The 16,325-nt window shown below is 42.9% G+C and overlaps 1 protein-coding gene across 1 annotated transcript in view; it reads right to left on the minus strand.

The window, feature by feature from the left end:
• OBI1 (ORC ubiquitin ligase 1) overlaps positions 1–14,354 on the minus strand; it is a 30,328-nt gene extending 15,974 nt beyond the window's left edge. The window contains 4 exon segments of the mRNA XM_038387930.2: positions 736–984; positions 3,121–3,212; positions 4,046–4,181; positions 13,983–14,354. Of these exon segments, the coding sequence (XP_038243858.2) occupies positions 736–984; positions 3,121–3,212; positions 4,046–4,181; positions 13,983–14,054 (549 nt within the window). The 5' untranslated portion in view covers positions 14,055–14,354.
• Positions 14,355–16,325: the final 1,971 nt, after the last annotated feature.

Here is a 16,325-nt window from a genome sequence, read left to right on the forward strand (position 1 = left end):
TTAAGTTTGTTTTCACTGATTTTTAGTCTCTCTTCTCCTCCAAATCACAAGTTTTGTTTTACGCTGTAGTCAAGAAACCTAAAAAGAGTCAACAAAATAAGTCCCAAATACTGCAGGGAGTACAGAATAAGTTTTAAAAAGTTTCCAGTACAGGATCTTTTGGTCCTAAACATGCTAAGGCTTGTCTATTTTAGCTCCAAGGGCCAATGTGGGTGAAGTCATATCTTTTATTGGACCAACTTCTGTCGGTGAATTAGATGAGCATTTGAACTACACAGAGCTCTTTTTCAGGTCTTTATATATCAAAGGGTCAAGTTACTCTGTCTCAGCAAACTGCATCGAAAAAGATAGCTAGCAAGGAGGTCAACAGTGTAAAATCTGTTTAAGTCAACTGGGCTGTTTTTGGCAAAATAGATATATTCTATAAATTGTTGCAAGCTGGAAGACTCTGGTCCTCAATACCGAAAACAAGTGCTAGTATAATCCAATTACTGAGCCATGGGATGACAGACAAGTTGAAAAAGTCACATGCGAGAATGACTACAACAAGCAAAAGCATCAGGCACTTGCTATGTAGAAATACTACGATACACCAATAGTCACAAGAATTCAACTTTTCTCTCTCTTCCTTTTGGAGCTATGAAGTACTCAAAAGGTCAGACTGCCCCATACCCCTATTTGAATAACATGAAACAATTACACGGCTATATGAGTAGAGAAGCAGACATTTGGTACCTCCTTTAACTTTTCCACATCATCTTTTGCTTTCTCATATAGATCATTAGCAGCTTTAAGTTTCTTGATCCATTCTTCTACAGTTTCTGGGCCAGCTCGGCTCGCCTCATCTGTAGGCTGATGACTTTCTTCATCTGTGTTACACAGACCCAAGGCTCCAGGATCCAGAACTGTTTTCAGCTGTGCTTCCAAGCCAAGGTTTTTACCTCTTAGCTCTTCCACTTCTTTCTGCAAGGATTCTATTTCATCCTGAAAGTGTTACAAACCCAGGAAGCACAAGAATGCAACAGACCAGAAAAAGATAAAAAATTAACTGCTATTACCTCGGGACTTAATTCTCTAAGTACTTTATGTACACAGATCCTCTGGACACCAGCATGGATGCCCTGCCTGCAAGGAATTCATTACAGAACTTTTCAAAGATTGACGCCCGGGCAGGTTTTGGAAGGCTGCATTCTGGAGTGTAGCTTTGGATTTCAGCGATGGGAAGAGTATTTCCCTCTGACTACATATAGCAAGCGCATAAGACTAGATGTGAACTGGACACTTTACACAGCAAAGAGTTATTGTAGTGCACATTTTGGGAGGCCGGCCCCTACACAGTGTGCTCACATGGACTGTCTGCTGACTCATTTGCTGTTGTTAAAGAATGAGAAATGTGGAAGAGATCAAGAGAGACCAAGGTATAAAAAAAGGTCTTGAGCTGCATGTTTGGAGACAAGAATGTAGGGGGAGAAAAAAAAAAATCTCAACGTCCATAAGATGCCAAAAACAAACACTTGGAGGGGTGGGGGAAGGAAGAGGGTTATGGGAAAGCCTATTTGTGCCTGATATCTTGGCAATAACTATTTATGTGCTCTCTATACTGCTGACCACACAGAGGCTTGCATGGCCTAACTGCTGTGGAAAATAAGGCTACAGGAGGATACACACTTATAAAAACCTAGGTCTTGCGTTGATTCATAAATAAAAAAAAAATGTAACTTGGTCTTCTGCATTGAATCCTCCGCATTTTAGACAGAAACTATTCATTGAGTTTTGGAGATTTATTCCCTTCAGTTCTCAAGCGTAATGACATTTGGGGGTGATCCGACAGGCATATAAGGGATCTCCTGGCTAGAGGTCTGCTCGGACCTAACTTTCAGGCCCCACCCAAGCCCACCCAACCCGAGAAGATTACGTCATCTTCTGACCAAACTTGCCTTCGACCCTTCCCCCCAAACCTGAGTAACTGCCACTGCTTCCTACCTGGGGTCAGCACAGGAACAGCTCCATACCCTGCTCCTGCTGGCTGCCAGCCCCTGCTCAGCTGTGTGTGCTGCAGAGCGAGAGGCACTGCAGCTTCTCAGCATGCAGCAACCCCTGCGCTGACCCCAGGGGCAGGAAAAGGAGAGCTGACCTGATCCAAAAAGGTCCAGCTGATTTCCCACCTGACCTGGACCCGATGCTTGTAGTCAAGTGCCAACAAGTTGCAGGGCTCCTCCACCGGGAGCTCCCCTGGCAGGGCTCTTCCAAAGACCTGGGGAGCAGATGAAGCACATCCGTTTCTGCCTCTTCTTATTCCCTCATGAGGACAAAACCACAGGTCTCAGGGAAGAGTTTAGCACTTGGAGCATTTGTCTCTACACCCCTCCTACCAGATTCACAAAATCTGAAGAGGAGGCAGCAGGCAACCATGTGAACAGAGATGGGCAGAGATAGTGTGGGCCCAGACATACTTGGTGTTGCTCTCAGACCTGCCGACTCTCCCCTGTTCACAGGAGGTCTTTCACGCAGCAGGGGAGCAGAGAGATCTGCCAAGTGTTTTGTCATTTTAGAAGAACTCCGTACATTTTTTCAAAAAAAATTAGTCCATGTCAAAAATGCAAGTTGACAGTGTTTCTCCTAGAAATGTTTTTCTTTCATAGTGAAGAGGGATTTCTTTAGGTCACTTTCTTGCACCTCGAGGCACAGACACGCTTGTTTGGGTGCAGCAGCAGGAAGAGACAAGTTAACAATAATGCATTAAAAATACTGTAAGTCTCATGAAGGTGCGTGCGCGCGTGCGAAGGGACTAAAGTCTATGGGCAGGATTTTTTAAGTGCTTGGCCTAAATCCTGCTCTCATTGAAGTTATTAATAAAACTCCTATTGACTTCAGTGGGAGCAGGGTACAAGTTCTTCTGAACTCCCACCTTGAAGTCTAGATTAGGAAATGAATCCACACTGAAATTCAAATTACGTCCTAATCTTAAATCCACACAAACTCAAAAAAAGATTAAGAGATAAATTTGAGTTTTAGTGTGTATTGAAAATGAAACTTTTCTTAAAAAGAAAGCGTAGAAATTAAAGAGAAGAGTTGTACATAACAAGCTGTTCATCTGGAAGTTATCATCTTTGCTGTTACCTCATATTCTTTGTGGAGCAGTTCAAGTCTGGTTTTACGAAGATGTTTTCTGACTGTAGGATTAAATATGGGCTCACTTTCACTTGTTCCTCCTACAGCAATGCAAGACAAACAGCATTATTACTGGGTTTGTTTTTCAGTCCAAATCCAAAGTTAATAAAATACACCATTTTTCTCCATGTGACTTTAGATTCCTATTTTTGTTTTAAAGAAAACTGTACCACTAGAATCCACTAGGGATGGGGAAATCAAACCTACAATTATCTAGAAAGATGACTTATTTTGAGAGAGGATTAGTAATCAAGTCTACTTTATTTATTAAGTACGCTTGTTAAATATTGAAAAATGTAGAGATAAGTCTCAACAAAAAAACCCAGATGAGAACGTTAAACTCTGGGAAGTACAGGTCCCTCATTCAAATTTTACAACTCAGACTCAACTTCTGGAGAATTTTCCAGAAAAATAGTGTCTAGTCAGTCTCTGTATGGAACTAGTTGGCATTCCTGCTAGGTGTTCTCTCCTTGGGCTAGGGGGTCACAATATATAGGCAGGATGTACAATGGTTCTGTCCATTTCCAACAATTACACTCTCTGGCCAAGACTTTCAAAGACAGCCCACTGAAGCTCACTGAAAAGTCAGATCACCTGTTTAGCCACTGTGTTTTAAAACGTGTTGGCCCATATCTATAAATAATTATTCCAAACGTACCTAAGAAACAGTATGGAAACATTACGGCATGTTTTCACTAAGGAAGAGTCTCATCTGTGAGCAAATATTGGAACATTATTTCAGTGGCTAAAGTGAGCTGTAGCTCACGAAAGCTTATGCTCTAATAAATTTGTTAGTCTCTAAGGTGCCACGGGTACTCCTTTTCTTTTTGCGAATACAGACTAACACGGCTGCTACTCTGAAACAGGCCCTTACCTATAATCTCCTTGCAGGGATTGTCAGGGGTGATAGGGATCCTGCAAGCTGGACACTGACTATTGTTCTTCAGCCACATATCGATACAAATGGAGCAGAACACATGGTTGTTGACACAGATGACCGGATGGCGGACCTTTTTCAAAAAAGAGATTGTAAAATATTTTAAAGCTATTTTAAGTTTATTTGGTTTTAGTCTATTATATATAACTACCGTCACTCAGGAGATATTTGGATTTAACAGTAAAAATGGATCCCAAAGAACTTCATAAACTAACAAACAGATAGACGTGGCAGCATTTCAGCGGGGCTAGGTCAAGGATCACCGAGAGACAGGCAATAACTGATTCACACACGGAGGGAATAGAAAAGGGTTTTGGCACAAGTCAAAAACATGTTCTTGCAAGAACTGCCACTGGAGCATCTAGGATTAAAGTCTCATCTGCACCGCCTGGAAACAGACTTTGGAAGGATGAGGAGCTAAATCTACCCAGCTGGGATTTCAACTTGTGGGTCCAGGGATCACTAACCCATTTCTCTTTCTAAAGGTGTGATACCGGTGTGCAATACACTGCAAAATAGCACAGGGTGGCTAACTGAAAGCTTATGCAACATGAACATTTATGTAAAAACTTTCACTTAAATTTTTGGATCACAAATGCATTGAGTTCAACAAGATGTTTATGTTTTCCCTTCCAAAGCAACAAAGTACCAGGTTTACAGAAATAAATATTTAGAAAAATATTACTAAAAATATTTCTCTCTCTCTCTCTCTCTCTCTCTCTCTCTCTCTGACTAAATTTTAAATTCTGTTTGGAAACAAACAGGCATCAGGAATCAAAACCAACTATGCAAGGAAGATTCTGCACTTCACTACGATATTTAGCTGTTACAGAAAGTAGAGCTATATTTCAGAAAATTAATTCATGCTCTCAAATCTCTTAAACCACAGCTCTGATTCCTATGCTTATAAGAAGACTTTCAACACGTGTAACAGTAGAAACAACAAAACCAAACCACCCTCCATCTCCATCCAAAATATCTACTTTGGAAATAGACAAACAACACTCAATATTACTTTAGGTACTAAAATGCCTCAGGTAGGAAATAATTAAAACCAAAGTTCAAACAAAACAAGAACTTAAGAAACATGGTTCCTTTTTATATAAAACTGTTCATTTTCAAGATTTTTCCTTTGCTGCATTAAGAAGGCAGTCATAACATAGATGGAAATGGGAGAGAGGGGAGAATGAAAAAGAAAACAAAATAAAGAGGATAGCCGATGATTTATTTTAAAGCCAGACTGGATGTGTTTTGTAGTAATCATACCTATAAACTCAATCCTACACAAATTGAGAACAATGGACACAGATGGAATAGAATCAAGCCCCCATTACTGTCAGTCCATCCACCAATTCACCTCTCATGTCCCTATTACATTACAGATTTAACATTGTTTTAAGAACTTCCAAAATGACACTCCTGAAAACCTAATGACCCGTCTATGAACAAAGTGGAATCCAAATAATCAAATTATTTTAATTCACACCTTTAAAATGTAGACACGGATTTCAGATTAAGAGGGTCTTTTGCCATTTAACCTAATTTATTCTCATTATTCAATTAAGTTATTTCAAATTGAATTATTTGATTGAAGTGTCCATACACAAACTTGTACCAAAGAAGTGTTACACCGATTTATTCCATTGTTTGCAGCGTTGTTGGTCCCAGGATATTAGCAAGACAAGATAGGAGAGGTAATATTTTTCATTGAACCAATTTATTAGACCAGGCCTGAAGAAGAGCTCTGTGTAGCTTGAGAGCCTGCCTCTTTCACCAAAAGAAGTTGGTTCAATAAAAGATATTGCCTAACCAACCTTGTGTCTTCAAACTAATTTAGTTATTTTGGTTCCAGATTGTATTTAAACCAGCCCTATGATTCCCTGGTTACAACCGAAGTTCTAAAATCATGAATCTTAATCTTAAAGTACTCTGGTTGCTTAGTACATCTCTTTACAAACAGTCTTGCCTTATTTCCCCACACATCAGCCAGAAAAGTAGCTTTCTTTTTTTGCTTTCATAGAACCATAGGCCTGGCAAGGACTGCGAGAGGACATCATCTCCAGGGCCCTGCACTGAGGCAGGACCAAATAAGCCTAGACCAACCCTGACAGGTGTTTGTCCAACCTGTTCTTAAACACCTCCTATAATGGGGATTCCACAACCTGGAAGCCTATTCCAGATCTTAACTATCCTTACAGTTAGGAAGTTTTTCCTAATATCGAACCTAAAATTTTCTTTCCTGCATATTAAGCCCATTACCTCTTGTCCTATCTCCAGTGGTCAGGGAGAACAATTGATCTGTTAAATCTTCAAATATGTTAAGAGCTGTTATAAAGAAGACTGATCCCCCCTCAATCTTCTTTTCTCAAGACTAAATATGCCCAGTTGGGTTCTGGTTTTTTTTTTTGGTTTTTTTTTTTTTTAAAAAAACAAACAAAAAAAAGCTTTCCTCAGAGGTCAGATGTTCCAATCTGAACCTTTTTTTTTGTTGCTCTCCTCTGGACTCTAATTTATCCACATCTCTCCTAAAGTGTGGTGCCCAGAACTGGACACAATACTCCAGCTGAGGCCTCACCAGTGCCAAGTAGAGTGGGACAATTACCTCCTGTCAGCAGCGTATTAACACCTAGGCCGATAAGGCCTACAGCGGCAAACTTATAATAGCAGCAAGAGGCTGCTTCCCCGGTGGTGGTTCGCGGCCTCCGCCCCCGGCCCCGCCCTCATTCCCTGCGCCTATTAGTCCCCTTCCCCAAATCCCAGCCCCAGCCCTGCCTCCTCTCCTGAGCGCGCCATGTCCCCCCTTTCCCCCCTCCTTCGTGAAGCTGTTTCGCGCACAAGCACTGGCAGGGAATGAGGAGAAGCAAGACCCGGCGGCATGCTCAGGGGAGGAGGCGGAGTCAGAGCGGAGGTGAGCTTGCTGGGGGACGGTAATTATTTCTGGGCCTAGAGGTGGAAAAATCATTAATCCACCACAGCCTCCTGTGTTGCAGATACAAAACTCCTGTTAATACACCCCTATTCCTGCTCACTCAGAAGCTACCAAAAAGACTGAAAACTAAAAACAATAGCATACAATACACACACACACACACACAACGGCAAGATTCATTTCAAGACCTCAAGATACCAAAAACCTGAAGTGGGAGCACACTTATAAACACCTTAAGCAAAACATCAAAATTACATTTTATTACCGTCTAGGGCAGTGTTTCCCCAAACTTGAGATGCCGCTTGTTCAGGGAAAGCCCCTGGTGGGCCCGGCCGGTTTGTTTACTTGCCGTGTCCGCAGGTTCGGCCGATCGCGGCTCCCACTGGCCACGGTTCGCCGCTTCAGGCCAATGGGGCTGTGGGAAGCAGCGGCTGCCGATATGTCCCTTGGCCCACGCTGCTTACCGCAGCCCAGGGGCCTGGACTGGCGAACCGCGGCCAGTGGTAGCCGTGATCAGCCGAACCTGCGGCTGGTAAACAAACCGGCCGGGCCTGCCAGGGGCTTTCCCTGAACAAGCGGCGTCTCAAGTTTGGGAAACATTGATCTAGGGTATTGTGCTCCTGATTAACACTACTTTCATTTCAGGGTTTTTTAAGAAGTACTTTGCTATCTAAACGAAGTGATATGTGCAACAATAAAAGCTCTATTACAATATCAAGATCAGTTATCCAAAAACATTTTTTGTATAACACTATTTGACATTGCTAAAATGTATAATTCAAATACAACTTGTAGCTTAAACCTCATTGGTCCAGTGCCTTAATCTGTTCAATTATTATTATTATTTTTTAATATAGCTTATCTGGGGAGGATTGAGAGAGAAGTGATCCTACCATTCTTTCATGCAAAATGTCTATTGATTACGTTGTTAGACAGGCTTTTTGCACAGCTAACTGGAAATGTCTAATCCTGTGCACATTCATGTCACTTTGAAACCAGTGTAGCAATGAAGACCCCAAAGTCTGAGTCACTATTATGAATTTTCCAGGCAACAAGACTGTTTAGAAGAGACAGGACAGAGGGATCAGAGAAAAAACTCCAGGTCTAACAGGCATGATTTCTTTAGATAGCCTGAGGAAACTTGGAGTTGCTGCAGCTTTTCAGAAGAACATACTGTTGAGGCAACTGGGGGGAAAATTTTTTTCCCCCATCTTTGAATGAACAAAAAATGAATATGAAACATTACTGTATCTGGCATCATATATCTTACTGAAAAACAGGGAACTTGATGGACTCTAATATTCTGATTAAAAGTTATACACAGAAATATAACTTTATATTATATTCCACATAAACGGAAGTCGGCTATAAGTGATACAGGTTTGGGCAAAATATTGTAATCTTTAATGACAGGGTTTATCTCATAAGCAATCCTATTAGGGAGATAAAGGGGTTGCAATCATACGGATTCCTAAGCTTAATGACAAAGTGAACAAGTAGGGCTAATATCTGCACTCAAGCATGCTTAAACTATCAAGTTAGTGAAATATATCTGTCCTGAAAGAGGGAGCAAATAAAAGGAACTGAAACCAAAAATTGTGTTTATAAGCACACTCAATCACAGAATGGAATAATCATAAATGTAACTGTTTGGTTAATAATGCATGGCATCAACTCATTCATATAAAAGTGGCCCCATCACTGTTATTAAAACAAGAACAGAAATGGAAAAGTTATACAGCTGTTCTGCCCTGCTGGAAAACAACAGTTCTTGAAGTGATTTTCCATTATGCAATGGACTGCTAAAACAAATTAAAAGAGCATCAGAGAATATAGAAGCTCTTTGTATAATTATATGAACTTTAAACTGGATATTTTAGCAGCTAGCAGAGCACAGATGTAGAAACTGCAAATTGAGCAAGCATAACTGCAAAGGTGGCCAAAGGATGCATAGCAGGCAGAGGGACCCATGGAAAGCGATTTGCAGAGGTAAGTTGCAGACTGGAGCAATTTAGCTGGTGTTCACAGTATGTCCAGGATGGTTGTAGCAACAGCTATGGCCTAACTTGTCTTACACAAGCTGGTGTGAGAAGATGTGCTGCACAGAGGGACTGGAAAATTCCAGTCCTAGCTGCAAGAACTCTAAAAGGTGATGACTATACAGGGAGAGAGGATACCTCTCATTTTGGTTGCTGAAGATTCAAAATGTCCAGAGGCCTGGATCAACATCTGATTGGTCCACACCAGCATCTCCAAGAAAAGGAACCAAGCTGAAACACCCAGCAGAAATGGGAGAAAATGGCCATCTCCTGCAGCACACTGCTTTCTTAAAGCTGGAGACACCTGGAAGGGAGATGACTGAGATCCTGGGCTGGCCACCTGGGAGTCCTCTGGTGACATCAAGTAACTATGTTGGATAGGTATCTTTAACTGTCTCTTTCTATTTTCCAGAAGTCTGGGTTGCCCACTACTATGCAAGGAAAAGACTATAGTTGTGTCTGTCCTTTGCTTCATCTGCATTTGCAGCGTTAACTTCCGCTGTGAACAATAACTGAGCTGAAAGCTGCTAACGTTGGAGCAAAGATCTGGTGATAAGCAGTCCACAGATTTTTCCCTTGGATTATGACCCAAATCAATTGACCCTTTCCTGAAACTCGATAGCTAATTAGTAGGAAGTGTACTTGTATGTTTGTGTATGTACTTTAAAGGTTGTCACAGAGTTACGGTTCGTGTCCTTGTTTTGCAAAAGGTTCCAATCAAGATTGTCCTAGAGTAGCTTTGAAACTGAACAAGTTTGTTAACGGAAATTGCAGAACATTACAGTACAAGTGTCTACCCTTGTAAATCGTTTCATATAGACATGAATACAGATCAAGTGTACAAGCGTTTTGAACCGCACTCAGTCTATATAGTCTGTCATAAATGTAGAAATATGTGCTAGACAGTTAGGAGGATTAGTCAGATTCTGGGGCGAATATAATTTGTGGGAAAGTAGGTTAGAATGGTTGACCACCATAGATCCATCAGGAAGGAGAGCTTGGTGAAATGGCATGAAAGTGATTGACCAAACTGCCTTATGCTTTAGCTTTGGATTGTCCCTCCCAGCATTCCCCTCGTGTTAGCAACACTAGAGTTGATAACCAATTGGCACAAGTGAGGCTCCAATCTGAGAAAATCAAAAATCTAAAGGTAAATCTTCTCTAGCTAGTGGTCGAGTACAAGTATTATTTTCTATTGAGAGTTGATCTTGATAATGTGAATGGTTATATCCACCAATTTTCTAGCTTTTGTTGATTAAGTCACAGCCCAATACAATTTTTTGTTTTCTTATATCCTATGCTATTACTTGCTGTTAAGGATATTTAACAAAACTCTACAAAGCTAAATTCAACTCTGAGTTCTTTTCTTTAGTTAAGCCATCAGAATTAAAAAGAACCCTAAGAAACATGTACGGGTAATCAGTTAACCAGTTGCTTAATTAAGGATTGTTTAACACTCTGCTTTCTTACAGCAATAATGTGTTTTAACATTTTTTTTTAAAACAAAAAATTAGCTGAGTAGCAAACGTACTGAGGCCATTGGTCATATCTTCAGAAGTCTACTTACTATAGACTTCAGTGAGTGCAGGATTGAGCCTAAGCAAGCTGTCAACCCTTCAGATAATAAAAATGGAAACAACGTTCTGGATGCCTTGCCAATAAACTTCAAGTAATGATGCTCGGTATTCTTTAAGAAGGGTGGTTAAGAAAAAGTCTTCAAGAGCTAAAGTCGTGCAGCTGGCAATACATTCAAGAACCATCATCAATATACAGTATAACTGCAGCACCTCAGAGCCCTAGTCCGAAGACTCCATTGTGCTAGGCACTGTACAAACACAGAACAAAGAGATAGCCCATGACCACAGAGCTCACAGTTAAAATAAAACTTAAATATAAGATAATATTCAGATTAAAACAATATTAAGGTTGCAATGTCAGGTATTCAAAACCTATGAAATTCCAAAATTAAAGTCACCTGCACAATTTTAATTTATTTCCTACCCCACCCCCTGTGCATATATATTATGATTCAATCTTTAAATTACTTGATCACACACTATTTATTCCCCACAGGACTTCTGCCTCACTCAGTGCACAGAACGGAGGGCCTTCAGTTAATGAGTAGCTATTCATTCAATATTTCTTTTTACCTTCACCACTGAATGTGTGGCTCCATGCCTTATTTATCACATACCATCCAAACCCTGCACAATTTTCATGGGACAGCAAAAGGCACCTCTCTGACTCCAGGGTGACTCCCCTGCCAAATTTCAAGCACATGCTCAAAAGCATGCAGGCACAAGAACTTTTCAACAAAAAACAGCTGTACTACAAGAATTTGTACTACATTAGCAAGAAAACATATTTCCCCCTTAATCCTGTTCTTGGTTCTGAACTGTTTTTGTTGAAAAGTTTTCCAAAAAATTTCAGTTAAGAGCAAACACTTAGTAGGGAAAGTTTCACCGAGAATGGCTGAAGTTTGGTAAAGTTACGAACGACTAAACATCCTCAACTGCAAGAGTTACTACCAGGTCCATTTATAACGTCAACATATTTATCTTGATGTAATATGTACTGAACTTAAAGTATCATGAAAACCTTTAAAAGCAGAGGTCCTCAAACTGTGGTCCATGGACCACCAGTGATCTGCGAGCTCCCTTCCAGTGGTCCGCAGATAGTTCCCTCTAAGGTGAGCACCTGGGCGGCCGCACACAAGAGCATAAAGGGCTCCAATAATTAGGTGCCTGGACCTTGGAGAAGACACACATGTGAGGTGAGGTGGTGGCCTTGGGGGGGAATAAAGGGTTGGTGGGAGGGGCCAGTGGGGTGAGAAGAGGGTGTGTGGGGGGGAATTTGGGATGTTCAGGGCTGTGGCGGCCAGAGAAAGAGGCGACTTTCCCCAGGTCCAGGGCTGCAGCTGCTGGGGAGAGACCGCCCTCCTTCCCAGCCCCAGTTCGGAGGCTGCCGTGGAGGGGGAGAGAGGGAAAGACCCCCCCTCCTTCCCAGCCCCATCTTGGAGGCTGCTGCAGCAGGGGAGAGAGGGTACATCCATTGAATTAGAAAGGTAAGACTACTGATATTAAAATACGAGTTGTGTGCTTTTATTTGTAGAACTAACACACATTAATTAAAGGGATTTTTTTTTTTAATATAGCACTTATCCAAAGCGCTTTACAATAGTTAGCTAATGGTACAAACAACATTTGGCAAGATCATTAAATGGTCCGCCAGGACCCTCAGAAATTTTTAAGTGGGCTGCCAAAAAAAAAAAAAAAGTTTGAGAACCACTGTTCTAAAGAACAAAGCACAGATTTTGGAGAAAAGCCATTCTGTACCATGGCGTTCAAAACTGTTGATGGTCTCCTTCAGTTAATTGCAAGCAGGTATCCACAGAATCAGAAGCAAGACCGTAAGACCAACAAGACCTTGTTGAGTCTCAGCAGAAAAGGCAAGAAATGAATAGTCAGCATGGACAGTGAATGAACTAGCCTCTTCTTCCTCCAGATCAGAATTGAGACACTTAGCAAGTGTGAGCAGTTGGAGTATGGGCATCCCCTATGCCAGGAGTGTCCAAACTTACTGACTCTCCAAGCTGTAGACAGTAATCTTCAGATGTTCAAGAGCCACAAGATACGCACAACCTGCCCCACAGGGTGGTGCCTACCAGGGCACAGGGCAACTGCCCCAAGGTGTCCCCCCCACAGAGCTAAGGCTCTTTAGGTTCCCTTCCCTGTAGGGCAGAAGCACCTAGTCCCACCATCTCGCCACAGGGCAGAAGTCCCAAGCTCCCCTCTCTCCCACCTGCCCGCCCCCCCCAGTCTGGTAGGCGTAGAATGGGGAGGTGTGTGTGTGGGGGGGAATCTCCATGAGCCACACTTTAACTGTAAAAGAGCTGCATGCATCTCAGGACCACATTTGCCCTATGCCTTACCCACTTTGTGTGTCAGGCATCTCCCCCTCCTAACACCTTGCAAAAAAAACCTCATTGTCACTTAGCAAAGAGGGACCCCCCCCAGCACACACACACTCACCAACAAGTCCAGAGCACAGAAACTATTTCCTAGTAGTAGTCCCTCTTCACAAAGTCTTTTATTTATTTTGGGGTGGAGAAGAGGAAATAGAAAAGAAAGTGAATTTGGAAAGCAACCAGTCATGAAAATGAGTTCTTGAAGAATTATACCAACTTTCAGCAGTAGCCCTCCCCAATCTCGAGGGCCAAGGGAAGAGATTCTGGCCCGAGAGAACTTCAATTAGGAAAATGGAACATTTTTCAGCTGCCTGGAGTAGACTTTGGCTCCGCATTGTTTGATCTACTCTGTTCCACATCCAGCACCTGAAATATTTGTTCCAGTCGTTCTTTAACATGCAGTTCCCTGCTTCAAAGAACACATTACTCACCACTCATCCGAAGAGCTCGAAAGACAAAGCTTTTTTATCCACATTCAGGGGGAGGGATAAACCGTGTTTAGGGGCCACTCAGCCGAAGGGCCATTTCCCCTTTCACTCTCTCCGTTAACTCGCAGGGCTGGACATTATTTCTTTTAACGAGCGCAGCGCATGGTTCCCATAATCGGAAAGGTGGCAATAAAACTTGCTAGCAGTAAAACGCCACTAGTCACGATCCCGGCTCGGCATACACCACCCGGCGTGGGTCCTCCCTCCCCGCCCTGGCATAACCACTCATCCCCAACTTTTCCCCTCGGTCCCTCTCCGGCGCCACTTCGGGAGCTGTTTAAAGGGACAACGGTAAATCCAGGCACCTGCCCAATCCCTGATCGCGGCTGCACTTGTTGCGAGGCTCCTTAGAGCCGCAGCCCCCCCAGCCTCCGAGCACATTTGGGGGAGGAGGTGCAAGCCGGCTCCCGCTACCCCCGCTCGCTTGGCCCAGCAGCGGCAGCGCCATTACCTTTCCCAGGCAAATGTGGCAGGTGATGGGCAGCGTCAGAGCCAATGTCACGTTCTGAACGTTCTGAGCCATTGTGGCGTTTCGAATCCCGCGAGCGCGGCAGTTCCAGAGGCGGCGGCGGCGGCGGCAACAGCCGCAAGAGAGGCGGTCCCCCACGCGCTCGCTCGGAGTACGGCAAGCCAGCGAGTCCAACCCGCAACGCAACCCGGGCAACCGAAATCGCGCTTTTGAAATGTTCCCCTGGAGCAGAAGGGAGGCGGAACTGGGGGCTGGGGCCTTCTGAGTGCAGCGTGTTCACAGCTGCATGCTTCCCGAGGGTTAACCTGCCCCCCTCCCCCCACACCCACCTTTAAGCAAGGGCTGGTTTATTGGGCTAGGAAGCTGCAGGCTGTCCTCTCCTGTTCATGTACCAGCATTCACTGAGCAGTGGCCTCTTCTGCCTGTCTCCTGGGCAGGATTCATTTCTCCTCCCTCTGTTGTTCCTTGGGGGGTCTCTCAGCATCTTGCCCCCCCCCCCTCCCCCGGCGTATATAGAAAGCCAGAGCTTTAGACATCTTCAGCGCGTCAGCAGTCTCTTTCCAATCCCACAGAAGGGCAGCAGTAAGGTGGAGACGCCTCCATCCTCCCAAGTATAAATCGCATTCCTGGCCAACTCTCAGGACTCTGCCGTGCTGGTATGGGGATTTCTCTCTAAAATGTCTGGTTTTAACCTGCTCTTTGAGGGGAGCTGAAGAAGGAACCTTTGGAAAATGTTTGTTACCCCACTTTTCCATAACTCTCAGAAGATGGAACAACTAAGATCAAGGAGAATGAAAATCATAGTCAATGGGGTTTAAATGGTGTAGCAATGTAGCGTAGGACCCGTTTCACCCTATTATTATTTAATGCATGACTGTTATTACTATTATTAGTATAGTATTATAAACAGCTATTATTATTTTCTTTATTTTATTTTAGTTATTAATATTAGTTGCCCAGAGGGTGCTCAGCTCTGTACAAGGTACAAAAGAAGACATGAAGCCTGTCCTGAAGAGTTTACAGTCTAAGGATCTGTTCTGACAAACATCACCAAGAATAATCAGTGGGATAATTTAGGGCTTGTGTACACACAAAAGTTTAGTTTAGTTAAAGCAGTACAGCCCCTCTTCCCTCACACCTGTAATATATACACAGTTATGTTAGTATACAGGTGCTTTACACCAGTATAGCTATTAAAGTGAAGGTGCTTTATACTGGTATAGCTGTTCCCATATGGGAAAGGGGAGTAAATGCTTCTGGAATATGGCACCTTCATAATTTCATCCACACTATAATTTGTACTCGTATAGCTATTTTGAAAAAAAGATCACCCCCTGCCCCTAATTCAAATAGTTATACTGATACAAAAACTGCATGTAGAGCAGGCTTTAGAATAATAAACTGTTATGCCTAATAGTAAATGTCTGCAGGATTAGACTTTAGAGAAGTGAACAGGGCCAGATCCTTAATCCCCCTGCCACTCCCATTTGTGGTTGATTTGCAATGCTCAGTGTAAATCTCCTAGAAACCTTTTTTAACTGGGAATTTTCCTGGCCAAAGGGAATCCCCAGGTGTCACAAAGTCAACACAGGTTCTAAACTATCTGTTTGTGGTCCCCACTCTAATATAAGAGGAGTGCTTTAAGGAGGGGCTGGCAGTCCGGCTAGAGCTGCTTGTGCTCTGGTGCTCCATGGCATCTGAAGGTATGTATGGGACTGTTAATGCCAGCATACTTCACGGTGCTCTAAATTAAGATGAAATAATCCCCCAGCCAGCCTCTGGATCAGGGGAGCAGAAGGGTGGTTTAGAGCCACATTCCTCCCCCACCAGTTTCTACTCCAAGTGCAGCACAGCTGGACTCAAGGATGTGGCCCACAATCTCCAAAATACAGATTCCCTACCAGAAAAAACTGTAGAGCAACTCTTTAAAAGAGAGAGAAAACAGCCTACATCACAACACTCAGATCAAAATCTCAACTTTCCCCAGAAGTAGGGTTGCTTGGATTTGGGTTCTGGTTTCGCCCATTACTAGTGGGATAGGCCCAAGCCATAAAATCAAGATCTAGATGTAAACTTTCCCCAGATTTTGGGAAGTGTGATTTTCTAGACTAGGCCTGTCTAATTAAAACTAATAGAGGCAGGTTGCCATCTTCTAGGAGAATACACTGCTGCTATCCCTGGCCTGCTCACCTAAGACCTGGAAGAAAATAGGAAAAGACTCTGATAATCATCGCAGCACAGATTATATAAACCTAAAGATTATTATTACAGTTAAACGAGCTTTAAATATACCGCCGAAATAAGAGATTTGTTAAATTACTGAAT

The sequence above is a fragment of the Dermochelys coriacea genome, chromosome 1, assembly GCF_009764565.3.
Source record: "Dermochelys coriacea isolate rDerCor1 chromosome 1, rDerCor1.pri.v4, whole genome shotgun sequence".
NCBI classification, from domain to species: domain Eukaryota; kingdom Metazoa; phylum Chordata; order Testudines; family Dermochelyidae; genus Dermochelys; species Dermochelys coriacea.